Genomic DNA, 19,428 nt, shown 5'->3' on the forward strand with positions numbered 1-19,428 from the left:
AGTGGTGAAGGCAGACTTCAGAAATGTAAACGCCTCCTCGGCTTCCGGGGTACATTTCAAGGTCTTGGGATTTCCTTTTAGCAACGTGGTAAGAGGAGCGGTGAGCAAACTGTACTGGTCGATAAACCGTCGATAGAAATTGGCAAAGCCAAGGAACCTTTGGAGTTCTTTCACTGACTTGGGGGTTGGCCAGGACATGATGGACTCGGTCTTGCTTCTATCCATCTCCACTCCTCGATCACTCAGAACGTATCCCAGGAAATCGACAGTGGTTTGATGGAAAGTGCATTTTTCAGCTTTCAGAAACAAGGTGAATTCTCTGAGTCTTTGGAGGACTAAGGACACGTGTCTTTGATGCTCAGCTGGGTTCTTGGAATAGATCAGGATATCATCGATGTATACCAGGACAAACTTTCCTAGGAAGTCGCGGAGAACCTCATCCATAAAACTTTGGAATACTGAAGGGGCGTTGACCAAACCATAAGGCATGACGAGGTATTCATAGTGGCCTGCAGGGGTGATGAAAGCGGTTTTCCATTCATCTCCTTCACGAATTCGGATGAGATTATAGGCACTTCTCAAATCAAGCTTGGAAAACATCTTTGCCTCTCTGAGTTGTTCTAGTGCGGCGGGAATGAGAGGTAACGGATAGCTGAACTTCACGGTGACTTGATTTAAGGCTCTGTAATCGATACAAGGTCTCAGCCCGCCATCTTTCTTGGACACGAAGAAGAAACTGGCTGCTGTGGGAGAGGTAGATGGTCGGATATACCCTTGATCTAGAGCCTCCTTGATATATTTCCTCATAGATTCCTGTTCAGGCAGAGACAGGGAGTAGATTCGACCCTTGGGCAGTTGTGCATCAGGAACCAGATCAATAGCACAATCCCATGGTCGGTGCGGGGGCAACTTGGAAGCAGTAACGGTATTAAAAACATCAGAGAACATGGAATAACATGTAGGAATATTTGTTGACAGGTTTTCTGTGGGACTCTCAATGGATGTGGAATTCACTGGGATCGACTGGACTTTTGATTCGTTGACCAGACAAGATGATGGATCCTTGCGGCTAATGCAATGGCATTCCCATTGTAGAATTTCTCCAGATTCTCAATTGATTGTTGGTTGATGACGAATTAACCATGGTCGACCAAGAATGAGATCTGCTTGACTATTCAGGAGCACAAATGGTTCGAACCATTCTTGATGTGTCTTCTCTACACATAGTTGAATGGGAGCAATTTTGGTAGTAACGTTTTTCTTGTTAATCAACTCACCAGTTATGGCATAGATGGAGTAGGTTTTGGGTGTGTTGACCTCTCGCAGCCTAAGTCTCTTGCAAAGCTCTCCTGAAATAAAGTTTCCCGCTGACCCCGAGTCGACGATAGCTGTCACAGGGATGCAGAGTTCTTGAATTTGTAAGGTCACGGAAATGGTGAGAGGTGCTGAAACATGAGCATGGTCCAGAACTGAGCTTACCATCATTCCTCCAGGTCGAATTGGGCAGTTGAGTCTGAAGTGGCCCTTGGTACCGCAGTACATACATAACTTTAACTCTTTCTCAGCCTGGGAAATCTTGAAAGTGTCAACTTGCATTTCTTCGACTTGATCTTTGACGTTGGAAATCTTGACATTCGTTTGAGAAACAGGAGGATAAGAGGACTGATCAGGGTAACAACTCTGGGATCTTTGATGTACTTTCATGGCTTGCTGAATGAACTTTTCTACCCCAATGGTGTCATCATAGATGGCCAGTTGGAGGCGCAAGGCTGGGTTTAATCCACGGCAATTAGAGCTTTTTCATTCCACCCACTGTTAGATGCTAGCGTGCCGAATTCCACAGAATACTCAGATAGGGACTTTTTCCCTTGACGTAACTGTAAGAGTTGGTCTCCAAAGGAGGAATCATCCACTGGTCGTCCGAAAACTTCTTTGAAATGTTTCACGAATTATTGAACAGACGCAACCACAGTTGATTCCTTCATCCACAATGACTCTGCCCACCGTAACGTCGCTCCTGATAGTTGCTGGATGATAAACGCTACTTTCGATCGCTCAGTAGGACATAGCTGAGCTTGCTGTTCCAGAGCAAGCGAACACTGCAATAGGAATCCGTTGCAATCCTCCGCCCGACCAGAGAATGGCGCAGGACGCGACGGGGGACTTGCAAAGCAGGTGATCGAAGAAGCGGCGCTCACGGAAGTACTCATGGGGGAAAACACAGGTCTCACGGGTGGAGCGGCGACTGGTGTGGGAATTAGAGGTACAGCAGGTTGTTTGGAATTCATCTTGATCGTACCTCGTTCTGTTGTTAGGTCAAGCCTTCTGTCAGGATTCAGGCTCGGAGACAGAGGTAAGTGATGAACTTAAACTTTCTTTATTAATAAACAAGGTAAGTATTCGGGGTTTCAGGTGCTCAGAAGTGCTCTTGAAGGAGGATACGTGACAGGAATACATCCAGGTGAGTGAATCCTCCTCTTAGGAATTACATGAACGATGACACAAGGCAATGACTTTCCTTTTCTCACTTTCAGATCGTCGTGGAGCAGACGGAGTACAGACAGAATTCCAGGTGAGTAGATCCTTTTTCAATAGTAGGTCGGGAACTAACACAGTTCAGTGATACTTGCTTTTCATCCTTATAGATCAGGGCTCGCGAGCCATATATGGCTCTTTTCCGGATTTTTTATGGCTCTCCGCAATTTTCAAATTTTCAAACGAGAATCATGGAGCAGATCCTGGGAACATCAGAACAAGGACAGAGCGGTTAGTCTTTACAGGAAAGTATACTTTACATCTCAGCTCGGTGGATGTCTCAGAGGGAAGCAAGTGAAGGCTGGTTAGGGTCTTTTCCTGTTGGAGGCTTGACAATGAGTGACTGTGAACGTGGTGCTTTTATGCTGGCTGTGAAGGGCGTGCTGATTGGAAACAGGTGCAGGTGATTAGAACTCTGGGGAAAGTGATCGTTGCGTGGTGACTTGGGAGGACTCTGATTGGCTCCTGACAGGTGTGGCCAACAGACCTTTTTCACAAAAACCGGAAATACGTAATCGTTGTGGAAACGGAGTTCCCGTCAACTGTCGACACATTAGAAAAACCTACTCTGGGAGGAGAAAATTGATCAGAGAGTCTTCAAAACTTCGAAAAAATGTAAACTTGTCATGGTCCAGTTGTTGATGACTTTGTAAAATGCTGTGGTGATGCTTGTCTGCAGCTGATGTATCTAAGACCAAAGATATGACTATTGATTTCAGAACTGAAGCTCATTCTTCCCAATATACGTTCATTAAAGGTAAGAAGGTGGAGTGTGTGGAAAGTTATTCATATTTAGGGAGTATTATTTACAATAAACTGCATTTTGATGTGAATACCAGAAAGAAGTCTGTCAGTTTTATTCAACAGTTATCCTGAATTTTTTGCACTGCTGTTGCTATAGAACGATCAAAGATGAAGAACAATTATACAAATATTAATTTATCCCTTGTACACTCAGATTGTTAAATACTTAGAATGGTATATATTAATATTTTACATTTATATGTAGCCCACTGTTGTGTGTTCTTATTTATCTTGTTTTATATTGTGGTGTATATTTTTATGTGCTTATTCCGCTGGATACAAATATCTTAATAAAGTTGAACATGAACTAACGTTACTTCAAAAATACACTAAACATAAAAAAGAAACATACAATGACGGCTTATTAGTGAATGGTGACATGAGAAGTACAGAAGATCACAGGATCAATAACATCCCGCCAGATTGCCTGAATCCAGTTCCTTCGAACTTCATCGACAGGGAACTGACGAGGGAAGGAATGAAAACGACAGGTATGGCTGCTTTTGGGAATAACCAAAAAGATCGGTAAGCAACAACTCTCACTAGTTGCCTTCGACGCTATCTGTTATGAATGGAGCAGAAGAAGATTACCACGACAATTGCGTATTTCCGGTCACAAATACGGAAGTTGTGAGAAAGGTCTACTCAGGTGCATCATTTCAAACATTTTTCACAGATATCTTTCATTTCATGAAGGGTTTAACTTTTCAACTTTTTTGACAATGGAAAAATATACAGTCCACAATTAAGTTGTAAATTCCATCCAACCCTGATGAGCACACGTGTTGTCAGACTGTCTGAACTACTGTGACACAACCAGAAGAAAAGGACGTTTCTGCTCCAAGCCTAAAACCTTTATGGAGTGTCTTATTTATATTCATTACTTGCATGTTCAGCAAATTGTTTAGCAATACATAGGATTGAAGCACATGTTACATCACAGTAGTAATAGCCAAAATACCGACAATATTTCACAGACTTAGCAATACAAACCTGAGAAGTACATTTCTCATAAGTGCAGTTTTATGTGTGTACGTTATGTCTGTGTACATCCATCCATCTATCCAGCCAGTTGTCCTTTGTTTGGTCACAGGTTATAAAAACATGTATAGCTAATGTTTGTCTTGGATTTGCTCACTGTGCAGTGTGTAAGTGTCTGTGCAGTGATGTATTTTGTGTCTTATTTTATAGTCCAGTATAACACCAGGGGAGGTCTGTGAGTCACAGAATACAAAATAATTACTGCTGTTGAAACCTTTGTCAGTCAAAATTGTCAATCAGGCCACTTTCCCGTTGTGGGTTGATTTTACAGAAAATGGCAGCTGACTTCACAAAAATGTCCAACTCCTCCATAGGCATCAATGATGTGGACAAATCCTAAAACCTGCTGAGTTCACACATTCAAATGAATGACCTCATTGCAAAATACTCAGAAGCAGATCAGAGAAGAAAGCTCTAGAACACAGCATACAGAAACTGATCACACCCATAAAGCAGGGATACTCAATTAATGCGGTTTGGGGGCCACTTTCAGACCTGAAAGTAATCATACTTTATGTGGCTTAAAAATGTGTCTGTTCTTACATGTAGCTGTGTTTGTTGGTTACTGAACATTTCAATGACCTTGTTTATTAAAGCAGTCATAAGTCACACTGTAAGTGCAAAAAGGACCCTATTACCTTTTATAGATATTCCTGGTGTTAATGTGACTTAATTCATTAGCATTATACTTTGATACTATTAACAATAACCAATAAAAGGCCAGAATGAATCATTTTTTCCATGCTGCATTAATAAAAATGTAAACACTAAAAATATTTGTGAAAGTATTAAAAAAAGATTTAAATTTTGCCACCGCAAAATATTATATTTATCTATGCTATTAAATTATATATGATAATAAATATCAACTCTAAAGGTAATCTAAGTGTGAAACTAAGCAGAAAAGAGTATGTAGAATTAAATATCCAATATCAGCCAATATACACTACAACTCAAGTTTGGGGACAGTAAGATTTTTTTTTAAAGAAATTACTGAATATAATTCAGCAAGGATACATCAGTTTCCACAAAATTCTTTAAATAATATCATATAATTTGTATCATATTTTATATTTTAATACAATCTCAGGTCTGAATATTAAAATGAGAAATGTTTAATCAGCATATTAGAATGACTTCTGAGAAATCACATGACACCAAAAGACCTGAAAAAAGAAAATATATTAAAATAGAAATTCATTATTTTACATAGTAATGATATTTTAGAATATTACTGTATTTTTAATTTAATAAATGGAGATTAAGAGCATAATAGACTTCTTTCAAAAACAAACAGAAAATGCATTGAACCCCAACCTTTGAACGGTAGTTCAACCCGGTAGTTCGGTACGGTACTCGGTACGGTAGTTCAACCGGTAGAACCCCAACCTTTGTCTTTACATAGTGCTTTCATAGACCCAATGGTCACCAAAGCCTTTTACATTTGCCTCACATTCACTCATTCACTCACTCATTCATAAACCGACGAAATGAGACAACAAAATCAAATGTGTCGCACCATACTAGAAATCATCCAATGTGTACAAATGTGTTAAACACAGACTCCCTTTCCTAAAAAAAAATAATAATAATAATAATACATTATTGATTGTGGCGTACAGGCCATTTGGGGGTCTGGGTCTACTTTGAGTATCACAACTTCGAACTCAACAAGCTCTCAGCGGAACAGGATAGCTGTGATATACACAATTACACATGTTCACATCTGTGTGTAAGGCTGTTTGTGTGTTTCACTAGATTCTCTAGAGCTGTGTGTGAATACATCACCGTTTCTCTGCTCTTTTAAAAAAGGGACAGTGTGGCACAATTGAGGCAAGAGAAAGGAACTATGTGTTTCACAAAGGGGCTCTTTAAAGCCAATGAAAGGAAAGGAGACTCACCCTGTGGCTTCTGGGCTTCCTCTGCTTCCAGTGGACTGTGTGTGAGAGAGAGAAAGGCAAAGACTAATTAGATATGAATTAATGTGTGTCAAGCAAACAAAAGATGACACAGCTGCTCCTAAAACCTAATCACCGTTTTGCCGCCCCTCACAGCATTTCCATTGTCCTGCTTAAGGCAGATAAGAATGGAAACTCTGTGGTAGATAAAAGCATGAGAAAGCACACACTACACATAATAAATTCTACACATTGCTACACATTATTCAAGCACTGTGAAGACTAGCAACAGGTCAATCTATAACTTGTAAAGTCATTATTATTTTCTTTACAGTCATGCAGGCTGTGTCATGGACTTTTTACATAACACTTCCATATTTGGATAACAATAAAATCTGTGGAAAACAAATCATGAAAGGCACATATCTGAGATGAAACCATACATTTTAAAATTGGTGCCTTCTAATTTATCAATGCTTTGAGGCCATAAGTTCACGCCTAAAAAGTGATGTGTGCAGCTATAGGCTCGTTTTTGGTCAGGAAAAATCACAGGAAGTGGGAAATATACACATAAGTAATTTCTGCACATAGAGAAGTTTAAAACAAATTAAGGCAGTGAAACTGAGTTGCGGCTCAGCCATTATTACTCCCATTTAGTTATTCCCATCTGTGGTTTGTACATAGCTGTTCGCAAGTATGAAGTATCAGATTATGGTTAATATACAATAATATATTTAATAAGATAAAAAATTACACTTTTCATATTAAACAATACAACAGACATTTATCATTTAGTTTAACGCTTTCAAATAAATCAGTTTATATTACTTAAATTGATAATACTTAATACATTTATATTTATATAAACAGACATGGATTTATTTTATACAAATCTATGACACTAATGTAAGGTAATTTATATTTATTTACAGTATATTATGTCACACCTTCTCATCATATCATACCTTAGATTTCTCTATATGCACAAATCAAGCATCTGACATATGCAGGGTGTTCCAAATTAACTTATTTTGTGAAGTGAAGTTCAACATATCTTCACTATCCCGTGCTCAGTGAATAAGGAGCAGTGAACACTACGTATGGACCCTGTTGATCAGACCCAAAGCAGTGATTTATGCTGTGAAGCAACTAAAGCCTGTCGACTATTTTTATTATTATTTTTTTTAAGTACGTCTGTAAATTTCCATGTAGAAAATATTATTTGTTACAGACAGTGTTAACACAGGAATAGAAACTACTAATTTTAGAACGAAATTCACAAACAGGACAGCAAAAAATATGTCATTATAAAACCACAACTAACAGGAAGAAATATGTTTTTTTATCAGACAGCACATATGGTTAGAAGGTTATCAAAACCCAAGACGAGCACAATGAGCCATGAACTACCATAGTAGAGTACTAGTAGAGTTTTATTTTCCCTATAAGAGTTCACCAAAGGTTGTGTTACAATGAGTCAATGCTCATACGACTGAGAAATTTCTGAGAAACAAACAAAGCTTTATGTGTTTAAGTGTTTAGAGTGTACAAGTTTCTACTAGAGGAAAAACATGGCATAAAAGTGTAAGTAAACAACATGTTGTTTGCAAATAACTTCAATTGTAATAACATGTTTAGTCATATTGGTCTTGGTATGAAGTTTTGAAGGTAGTTCACCTTCACCCAAAAAATATAATTGTCATAATTTTCTCACTCTCATGTCCTTTGAAAGGCACATTGCTGTTATTGCAGTGAAATCTTCAAATACGGTAGATCATTTCATAAGTATCATGACGACATGATGCCATGGGAATTGGTTATGAGCATTTGAGTAACATTCTAATCTGAATTTATGGGGACAAAATAAAGCATACAGTACAGTTTTGAAACAACATGAGGGTGAGTAAACAATGCTGATTGGCTGAAGACAATTTCTGGAAGGGCAAGAACTATCCTTTGCCCCAGGAATGCTCTGAATGTTGAATGTTCTAAAAACCTTTCTAAAGCATGCCCCGAACCTGATGTGTTGGGTTTCTGAGAGAGGTCAAGGGACTTGGATGCACTCATCCTGGCCAACAGAAACAGAGGAAGAAATAAAGGAAAAAGATTAAATGGAAAGTTTGGGAAGGTCAAACAATAAAATTCGGAATAGAAGAACGTAGGAGAGAATAGACGAAATGAAAATATTTGATGAAAGAGGTTAGGGGTTGAAACAACATGACCCAACTCATTCATTCATAAAGAATGGCCTTGATATTACAGCAGCCTGCAGCTGAACCCTATTAAACATGCTGGAGGTGTTTTCAGAGGACAGAACACAGGTACACATAATCCTGTTATATATTGCTTCCTTCCCCAACTAGTCATTTAGCACATCTCTATTGAGATCCATTTTAAAGAGATTCTTCTCATTTAGTATATTTCATATATACTGTGTCAGATAATCAGCCTAACATGGCTGCATTTGTTATAACACAAAACAGATGAGCAAAAAAAAAAAAAAAAAAAAAAAAAAACCTTTCTGTTAATTTATAACAGTCAAAATTTTGGAAACATCTACTCATTATTCAGAATGAGGTGCATCCTCAGGTGCCTTTTAAACTGTATTGACTAAGTTTAAATGCATGCTGGTGCTGGAGAGTTGTTGGCTGCTTTTCTTTTATTATTCGCTTCAACATCCATTTTAAATTTAGTTTTGAAATGAACTAGCTTAATTCAGATTTTTGACAAACTTTTGGTACAGATTTCGGTCCCACTTTATATTAAGTGGCTTTAAGTACTATGTACTTACATAGTAAAATAAGTACAATGTACTTATTGTGTTCAGGTTGTATTGTAAAACACTTTTGCTGCTATTGAGGTGTGATATGGGTAAGGTTAGGGACAGGTGTGGTGGTATGGGTAGGTATCAGGGTGGGTTAAGGTGTAAGGGAAGGGTCAACTGTGTAATTACAAATATAATTACATCAATTAATTACAGTTGTAGTTACATGCAGGTATTTTCAAAATATAAGTACAATGTAAAAACATGTATGTACACAATAAGTCCAATGTATCAAAGACAGTAGTAACTTCAATGTAAGTATATAGTACTTAAAGCCACTTAATATAAAGTGGGACCCAGATTTCCATAGTAATTCCAATTACAGGTGAAAATGCTTGAAGATAGCACCTCTTTGATCAAGTCAAAGATTACCAAGGCAGAATATCATGTGGTCAGATCAAGTCCACCACCAGCACGTCTACTGCACACTATCTCACTGATTCTTAATCAGATCTGAAAAATAGATGGTGGCAAGTACATATAATTGCTTGTATCATGAATTACAAGGTGAGAAATGTCTCAATTTCTTGTGATTTTCATCTAAAAGATACAAAACATTTCAAATCTGTAGGAAACCACAGACTAATTCATATTAAGTAATTTCAATGTCAATAAATCACTTAAAACTCATCTATGATCACCAAAATGACACATTTAAACGTGTTTTCATTGGGGGGAAAAAGTATTCATGCTTTAAAATAGCTTGAATGTTAACTAGTCTTGACTCAGTATATGCGTTTCTATGAAAATCCAAATTAGCCCTGCCTCCATTCATTCACACCAGCTCAGAGATCCACTCGTTGACATGGTTGGTTAGTAGTTTGTGACGTCAGAAACTCCAGCGATTTCAAACCGCGTTTTTGAGACTGTCTTTGTGTGCCATTTTGTGTGCCGAGAAAATACTTCGCAATGGTGATGACATGAATTTGAATACGTTTTGTCTGAAAGTATATTTAAAAACACCACATAGACATATAAAAAACAAAGCTTGATTTTCACCACAGGCGGTCTTTAAAGGGTTAGTTCACCCAAAAATTAAAATTCTGTCAGTATTTACTCACCCTCATGTTGTTTCAACCCCGTAAGACCTTCGTTCATCTTCGGAACACAAATTAAGATATTTAAGATATTAAGATCGCTCCTGCATACAGTCCATAAGCTTCTTGAGGTACTGGCTCTTGCTGTCCCCGAAAAGTCATTAAAGACATCGTTAAAATAGTCCAAGTGACTACAGGGGCTCAATCTTAAGTTTATCAAACGACGAGAACACTTTTGTGCGCAAAAAAACAACAAAAATAACGACTTTATTTCAACTATCACTTCCTTCTCCATGAGCCTGTAAGTCAGTTAACGTAGTGTGATTGCGTAGAGCTACGTCACACGTAGGCTCACTATTGGCCGACGCTGGTCATGTGTGTGTGATGCGGGTGACGTACAATAACAGAAGCTTACACTATTAAACTAGTAACCTGACTCGCGCAGAGGGAGAAATAAACGAATAGTTGAAATAAAGTCGTTATTTTTGTTGTTTTTTTGCACACAAAAGTGTTCTCGTCGTTTGATAAACTTAAGATTGAGCCCTGTGTAGTCACTTGGACTATTTTAACGATGTCTTTAATGACTTTTCGTGGACAGCAAGAGCCAGTCCCCCAAGAAGCCTATGGACTGTATGCAGGAGCGATCTTAATATCTTAAATATCTTAATTTGTGTTCCGAAGATGAACGAAGGTCTTACGGGGTTGGAACAACATGAGGGTGAGTAAATACTGACAGAATTTTCATTTTTGGGTGAACTAACCCTTTAAGTAATGTAAACGTCACATTAGTTATATCCTACATTTTGATATAGCTTTACATTTACAGATCTACAATTTTGCCAGTTATTATTTCATTACAATTAGCTAAATATAAAATAATATTACATATACTGTATTACATTCAGTCATTATATTTAATAATATAATTGTATCGTGTTTGTTCTGTTTTGTTCAGTTTTCCTGGTCTGTTCAATTTTGTCGTTTGCCTCTGTTAATTGGTTCCATTCTCTCATTATCACTGCCTGTTTGTCTCCATGGTTACATATTGATTAGTACTCATTTTAGGTGTATCTAGTTAGTTGCCCCCTTTTTTGCTCTATTTAGGCCCTCTGTCTCAGCTAGTTCCTTGTCCTGCACTGTTTAAAGGTGCAGTATGTAGAAATGACAACTAGTTGTCTAAATAGGTATTGCAGTCGAATTCAAAATATCAGAGATCATAGTTTCTCCCGCCACCTGCTCCTCAGACTGGACAGCACTCAGAAGGGTTGCCAGTTTGAGCACACACAACAGGAACGAGCACATTGGACAATGAAATTGACAATGTGCAGTATCACAGACCAAAACAATGACAAACATTCCAGCCTGGAAACTTTTATATTTCAAAGTAAAATAACTGGCTGGAAGTGTTTTCAGAGAAACGAGTATGTGAACATGTTTCCTCAATATATGCAAACATATTATGGTATTTATATGCTTTAGTAGAGTGAAAAAGTTGCACCCAGCACCTTAAAGTGGTGGTACATTCTCCTAGATTTTCTCCTGTTTGGTGTGTTGAGTATTATTTTAAAAGTCTTCTTAAGTATCTCCTTTGTCATGAGCTTTATTACAGCCACCTAATCCATGATTTTTTTTTTTTTTGTAATTCATTGCGGATTTAATCAATCAATCAACTAAAGGATTACTTGATATCTTTCATAGGCTGACAGTTTGAGACCAATTGATGTAGAGAATTAGAACCAAACAATGAAGAGAAAGTTCTACTCTGTTCTTCATACAAGAACATTCCAAACTGGCAGAATTATGGCGCCAATCCAACCCCCACACATTTGCTTATATCTGTTTGTAATTGCTCAGAAATGAAAAACAATCCATGTTGACTGAGTTTCTACAAGTTTAAACCAAAACAAAAAGCTCTGATGTCAAAAAAGCAAGATGTGTACTGGCGCAGATATCTGCATGGCTCAATCTCCCTGACTATTCAGTTCCTAATGTCTAAATGCTGCCCTCACTCTGAATTTACTGAGCAGTGAAACATGAGATCTTTGCAAGTCTCTAAATGGTCAATGGTCATTGACTAAAACTCACCTGTGACATTGGCTCACCTTGACTCACTGCCTCACTGTGACTCACCTTGTTTCTTTGTTGCTGTGACAAACAAAGATGTTAGAGGATGGTGTGGCATCTGTTTTGGCCTTTCCCTCAAAATTGCTCCTGTCTCCTTGCTGTCTCGGAGCGGTGTTATCTTTATTGTTCTGACTCAGTACAGAGGAAACATCGGTCTTCTTTTGCTCCGAGCTGGCAACTACATCTGAGGTGTCAGTGGTTTCCCCGAGTCTTTCCCTCCGCGTGTACACGGATGAACTTTCCTCCAAATTGGCATACCGTTCAGACAGCTCCCGCCTTCTCTCTGCCTTGTAGCGGGCGATACGTTCAGCTTTGGATTCCAGAGATGAGCCTTGCAAAGAGTCCACAGCATCCATCATCTCTCACCCCAGTTACACGTTCTTGCTCACTTCCTTGTAGACAACAAGTCTGCCGATACCATTCCACTGTTGAGAGAGACAAACAAAATTAGATGCCTGTTCTTAAAAAAAAAAAAAACATGCATTTGTTTAAGCACTGAATGTAACAAAAATGTGAACAAAAACATGAAATTGAATATAAAACACTGGCACAATTACTAACACCTCCACTCTAATCCTTCCTATGGCAGTTTTTTGTCAGCGAGGACCTGTCGAATAAAAGCCTGCAAAAGGAAAGAAGTGATTGGCTGAAAGAAAACACACAGAACTCGAGCATTGCTGGGATTCTCATATTACCTTTAAGAAACCCAGAGAAAGACAAAGAGGAATCCAGCACCAAAATGCTCTGTTTCAACACCTACAGATCCGCCTTGTTGTCTACTACAGGGGTTTTCAAACCCGTCCAGCAGGACTGCACATTCTGCATGCCTCTCCTATCTGACACACCCACTTCAGAGCCGTGTTCAAATTGCCTCCTATAGCCTCATTCATAAATCCACTAATATAGTCCACTTGAAGGAGTGAATAAAAACGAGTAAATTCAGATACTGAGTGTGCCGGAAGGGATGCTGATTTGCCGTCTAATAATCATTTGAAACTTAGCATACTAGTAGCTCCGGTAGTAATGAAAAGATTTATCTTTTTATCTTAAACTCTGTCATGGAAACTAGCATGTATTGTATCCTATTTTATCACCCTTTATCAAAATAATCAATTAAAAAGAACAATGTTACGCTGTACCCACATTGAAAAGTGGATGGATGGATGATTCAGATGTGGGCGAAATCTTCTGGCAAAACATGGGAATTCATTCGACATGACTCTCACAGTAAGTTATGAGTATTCTTTAGCCGTTGAGCTTACATTGGTTGTTCACTGGTTGGTTGTGTAGTGCATTGTAGGATTAAATAAGTGCACTCAATAATGTCCACAATGCTTGCAGCAGGCACCACTGGAAAATAGCTGCCCTTTTAAATGGTGCTCTATTTTAAGGCACAATATGTAAGATTTTTTCAAAGTTTCCAACAATAACAAAGGCGTAGGTTGATGACGCAGTGATGAGCTGAATGATTTCTACCGAACTACCCGCTGTGCTGGATTACTCACACAGGTCAGTTTATTAGACAAATGAAACTTGTGAGGTAATGCAGCGCTGCTTCACTTGGTCTCACGTTACACTATCACACTAAACGGCATTGAAATGTGAAAACATTTATAAACCTGAAAGTTTCAAGATGTAGGAAAACTCAAACTTATTGAAAAATATTTTTTTCTTTTAACAAATAGGAAATTTACTATTAAATAGACTCCGGCATTTCTTTCTTTTTGCTGTATCGAAAACATACTGAACCGTGACTTTAAAACCGAGGTACGTACCGAACCGTGATTTTTGTGTACCATTACACCCCTAGTGGCTACAGTGTAATATTATATCATACCGGTATAAATACTGTGGTATGGGGGCGTGGTTTAGCGCTGTCTGCGGCGGGAGAGCGGGGGAGGAGTCGAGCGGGAAGTAAGCGGGTCAAGTTCAAATGATAAACACCTGTCTGTGATTCCAGTGATTGGCGTTGGGAGAGTATTTAAGCGGGCCAGTTGGACACCTCAGGAAGAGAGACTGGAGCCCGTGTGCAGAGCTGGAGCTGGGCCACGTTCAGAGTGGAAAAGGAATCTGTGAAGCAGCAGAGAAGAAGAGTTTGTTTTGTTCGAGTCTGAAGTGCGCTGAGGCACTGTGCTCCAGTATTCGCCGACCCCTTGTCTTCTTCCATCACCCCTATTGAACCGTATCAAACTGGTGCCGAAACCCGGGATGGAAGAAGCAGCCGCCGCCAGGAATCCTCTGTCTTCGCCATTTGCGGAGATCATCCAGGGACTCAGAGCTGGGGGAGATCGGCCGGCCCTTCGTCTTCGCGCAGCAGCTCCGTGGCTTCTGCCGCAAATGGCTGGTGGCCGAGGGACGCGACGTCGACGGAGTCATCGAGCTGGTGGTGCTGGAGCAGTTCATTGCGAAACTGCCAAAGAAGACCGCGCAGTGGGTCCAGTGCCACCGGCCGACGTCGCTGGACCAGGCCATCACGTTGTCGGAGGACCAGCTGGTGGCGTGCCCGGGGGTCGGCGAACCCCAACCATCTTCTCTCTCTCTCTCTTTCTCTCCCCTCTCCCTCTCTCTCTCGCCCTGTCCCCGCTCCCAGGTCCCGAGGAGGAGTTCCCCCGCGACCGGCACCCCGCTGGAGGTCTGGACCCAGCGCTGAGGCGGTCCCGGCGACCTGCCCTCCGCCTCGAAGTGGAACCCTGACTGGGAGCGTCCCTCTGTCCTCTGGCCCCGCGCTCTCCACTCGCCAATCCCTTGACCCGAGGCCTGGGCCGGCCTGTTGGCGTTGTGGGAACCCGGGGCACTTTATTGATAGGTGTCCACTGATCGAGGGGGTTACGTGTCAAACTTTGGTGGATTCAGGTTGTAACCAGACCTCCATCCACCAAAGTTTGATTCAGCCTGGGGCATTGGATAAGAGCCGCGAGGTTATGGTGTGGTGTGTGCACGGCGAGGTGATGGGGTATCCCGTCGTGCCAGTTATGATCCAATTTAGGGGACAAAAACATAGTGTGGAGGTGGCAGTTAATCCGCACCTCCGGCACCCGCTGATTCTGGGAACTAATTGGCCGGGGTTTCAATCATTATTGGCGTGTTTATGCGCGGGTGCTCCTGGCCAAGAACAACGGCACCGGGGGTGGGCGACTGTTCAGGCCGGCGAGGCTGTCCCGGGACCATCGGCGGCTGGTCCAGAGGAACGGAGCGGGGCCGAAATACCCATCTTTTCGGTCCGTGATGATTTTCCTCTGGAACAGTCCCGAGATGATACGCTAAAAAACGCGTTTGAACGGGTCCAGGTCATCGACGGACAGCCGGTGCGGCCAGATCAGCCGCTCACTTACCTATATTTTGCCATGATTAAAGATAGGTTGTATCGGGTGACTCAGGACATCCAGACAAAGCAAGATACAACCCAGTTGTTAGTTCCTAAAAGCCGTCGGGAAATGCTTTTCCAGGCGGCTCATTCTAATCCGATGGCTGGACACCTCGGGCAGGCAGCCACGTTAAATCGTTTTATGACCCGATTCTTTTGGCCGGGCATTCATGAGAATGTGCGCAGGTGGTGCGCGTCTTGTCATGAATGTCAGTTAGTGAACCCTCCGGCCCATAGTAAAGCACCATTGTGCCCCGTACCGTTAGTCGAGGTCCCCTTCGAACGAATTGGGATGGACCTCATCGGGCCATTAGAGCGATCAGCACAGGGGCATCGCTTTGCATTGGTCCTGGTGGATTATGCAACGCGATACCCGGAGGCAGTGCCTCTTCGCAATATCTCGGCTAAAAGTGTTGCGAGTGCGCTGTTTCAATTAATCTCCCGGGTGGGAATCCCGAAAGAGATTCTCACCGACCAGGGCACAGCGTTTATGTCACTGACCTTACGCGAACTGTACGAGTTATTGGGCATTAAATCGATTCGCACCAGCGTCCATCACCCACAAACGGACGGCTTGGTGGAACGATTTAATCGCACGTTAAAATCCATGATTCGTAAGTTCGTGCGGGAAGACGCAAAAAATTGGGATAAGTGGTTAGAACCCCTCTTGTTCGCTGTACGGAAGGTCCCGCAAGCCTCCACAGGGTTTTCCCCCTTCGAGCTTCTCTATGGACGTCAGCCCCGGGGGGTATTGGATGTGCTTAGAGAGGCTTGGGAGGACGGACCTTCTAATAGTAAAAATGAAATTCAATATGTCCTGGACCTGCGAACAAAACTCCACACTTTGGGGCGGCTCTCCATGGAGAATTTGTTGCAGGCGCAGGATAGACAACGTCGGCTGTACAATAGGGGGGCTAAACTACGGAAATTTGCACCGGGAGATAAAGTGCTCGTATTACTTCCCACATCCAGCTCGAAATTACTCGCAAAGTGGCAAGGACCGTTTGTGGTTACACGGCGAGTTAATGATCTTAACTATGAAATCGTTCGTTCAGATGGGGGGGAGCGCATCAAACATACCACCTCAACCTCCTTAAAAGATGGAATGAGGTGGAGTCAGCGATGCTGGCGAGGGTGGTGAGTGGGGAGGAGGATCTCAGGCCAGAGGCGAATGTAAAAGTGCAATCCTTCCCTCTGGCCGCTTGTGGAGACCACCTCTCGCCGTCCCAGATCGCTGACATTCAACAGTTACAAGCGGAATTCGCAGATGTGTTCTCGCCCCTCCCTGGCCGAACGAATCTCATACAGCACCACGTTAAGACGGAGCCGGGCGTGGTGGTTCGCAGCCGGCCGTATAGATTACCTGAGCACAAGAAAAAAGTAGTTCAGGATGTATTAGCGGCGATGCTGGATCTGGGAGTAATAGAGGAATCCAACAGTGACTGGGCAAGCCCGATAGTTTTAGTGCCTAAAACCGACGGCACAGTCCGGTTCTGTGTGGATTACCGCAAGGTGAATGCTGTATCGAAATTTGATGCATATCCAATGCCAAGGGTTGACGAGTTACTCGATCGGCTAGGCACGGCTCGTTTTTATTCGACACTGGATTTAACGAAGGGATATTGGCAGATCCCCTTATCTCCAAAGAAAAGACTGCTTTCACGACGCCGTTCGGATTACACCAATTTGTCACCCTTCCGTTCGATTTGTTCGGGGCACCTGCCACCTTCCAGCGCTTGATGGCAGGATATTATAGGAGATTTGTGCCTGATTATTTGGACCTTGCTAGCCCGCTGACTGATCTAACTAAAAAGGGGGCGCCAGATACCGTCCAGTGGACGGAGCAATGTCAGCAGGCTTTTACCCAGATAAAGGCAGCTCTGTGTGGCGGCCCGCTTTTACAGGCTCCTAATTGTGCGGTCTTGACCCAGGAGATAGAGGGTGAGGAGCGGCCGGTGCTGTACATCAGTCGTAAGCTCTCTAAGAGGGAGACGATGTACAGCACCATTGAGAAACAGGCGTTAGCCATCAAATGGGCCGTCCTCACCCTCCGCTATTATCTCCTGGGTCGGGAGTTCACCCTCTGTACCGACCACGCTCCCCTGCAATGGCTCCACCGCATGAAAGATGCCAACGCGCGGATCACCCGTTGGTATCTGGCACTACAACCTTTCAAATTCAAGGTGATCCACAGGCCGGGTGCACAGATGGCTGTGGCTGACTTTCTCTCCCGGGGGGGGGGAGGCTGCAGGCCGGACGGCTCCCCGGCCTGAGTCGGGCGGTGGGGTATGTGGTATGGGGGGGGGAGGAGTCGAGCGGGAAGTAAGCGGGTCAAGTTCAAATGATAAACACCTGTCTGTGATTCCAGTGATTGGCGTTGGGAGAGTATTTAAGCGGGCCAGTTGGACACCTCAGGAAAAGAGACTGGAGCCCGTGTGCAGAGCTGGGACGATCGCTGACCGCGTTCAGAGCGGAAAAGGAATCTGTGAAGCAGCAGAGAAGAAGAGTTTGTTTTGTTAGAGTCTGAAGTGCGCTGAGGCACTGTGAAAAGAGTATTATTGATTGCATAATAAAGCACACGAGCTCCAGTATTCGCCGACCCCTTGTCTTCTTCCATCACCCCTATTGAACCGTATCACAAATACATTTTTAATTCATTACTAAATTGTTTAATTAATGTTTATACATTATAGATTCCATGAAATAGTTCCAGATACATATTTGTATTACTACTGGACCTGCCAGTTTGCCAAGTTTCAAATGATTATACAACAAGCACAAACTATGCAAAAGCGGCAGCCCTTTTGGTGCACTCAACTTTGTCCAAATTTGCGCATTATTTTTCATTCACTCCTTCAAGTGGATTACATTAGGGGAGCAATGTAGGGAATACTGAATGAGGTGGTGATTTCGAACACAGCCCAGGTCTTGCAATCCCTACTAATGATCTGATGAGTTAAATCAGGTGCAAGTTAACTTAACACAGTTCCTAAAATGTGGTAGTCATGGGAAGACACAAAACCCTATTTGGAATATTTTAAATAGCCAGCAACTCAAGGGGAATTTTAAGTGTAACAATAATACCGCACATAAACATTTCATATAGAGTGCCAATAAGTAAGCACATATGTAAATAAATAAATGGCAATATACAGTATATATATATATATATATATATATATATATATACAGTATATATATATATATATATACAGTATATATATATATATATATATATATATATATATATATATATCCCTTACAATAAATGTAAGGGACAATCCCCCTCGAGTCGGGTGGTTCTTCGCCTCTACATTGTGCATTAAAATCCTTTAATGCATGGCTAGCCGTGGATTATCCCGCTTATACCTTGGTTATTTTCCAAGTTAAAAAGAAGTTAAAGGGACGCTATGCAATTATTTTAGGTTAATTTAACAGCTTCAGAGTTATTGAAATGATTATATGACTTCTTTCGGGTTGAATGGTGGGCGTCTCGACCCCCCCTGGTGCCTGTGAGCGGAAAAATCTCACTTGCAACTTTGGTGCGGCGGGCCGCCGGCCTCAGCGTCAGGAAGTATCGCGTAATATCAGCTCTCGCGATGTAACATATTCCTTTACGGCAAATGCACATTTCCAGGGACAAGGTCCAGAGGGTATATAAGATACAGAAAGCTAGGAAAGCATTGTCGGAGGAACAGAGAAAGAGGAAACAGCAGACTGACAGAGCGAGGAGTTGGACACGAGCAGGCGTGATTTGCGGTGAAACATCTCGCACCAAGGATGTACCAATAAACAAATAAA

The 19,428-nt window shown here is 41.7% G+C and overlaps 1 protein-coding gene across 6 annotated transcripts in view; it reads right to left on the reverse strand.

Moving 5' to 3' along the window:
- Window positions 1-19,428, reverse strand: part of svild (supervillin d) — a 264,346-nt gene that overhangs the window by 215,056 nt on the left and 29,862 nt on the right. For 3 of the 6 annotated variants that reach the window (XM_039691113.2, XM_039691117.2, XM_039691110.2), the window contains exons 2-3: window positions 12,270-12,688; window positions 6,282-6,316 (exon numbers count right to left, since the gene is read on the reverse strand). In XM_039691113.2, the coding sequence (XP_039547047.2) occupies window positions 6,282-6,316; window positions 12,270-12,622 (388 nt within the window). In that variant the 5' untranslated portion in view covers window positions 12,623-12,688. Of the gene's footprint in view, window positions 1-6,281; window positions 6,317-12,269; window positions 12,689-12,826; window positions 12,883-12,958; window positions 13,046-14,207; window positions 14,317-19,428 lie in introns of those variants that run through there. The other 3 variants (XM_039691111.2, XM_039691114.2, XM_039691116.2) reach the window with 3 other exon arrangements.

This window comes from Pimephales promelas, chromosome 17, assembly GCF_988280905.1.
Source record: "Pimephales promelas chromosome 17, fPimPro1.hap1.1, whole genome shotgun sequence".
NCBI lineage: Eukaryota > Metazoa > Chordata > Actinopteri > Cypriniformes > Leuciscidae > Pimephales > Pimephales promelas.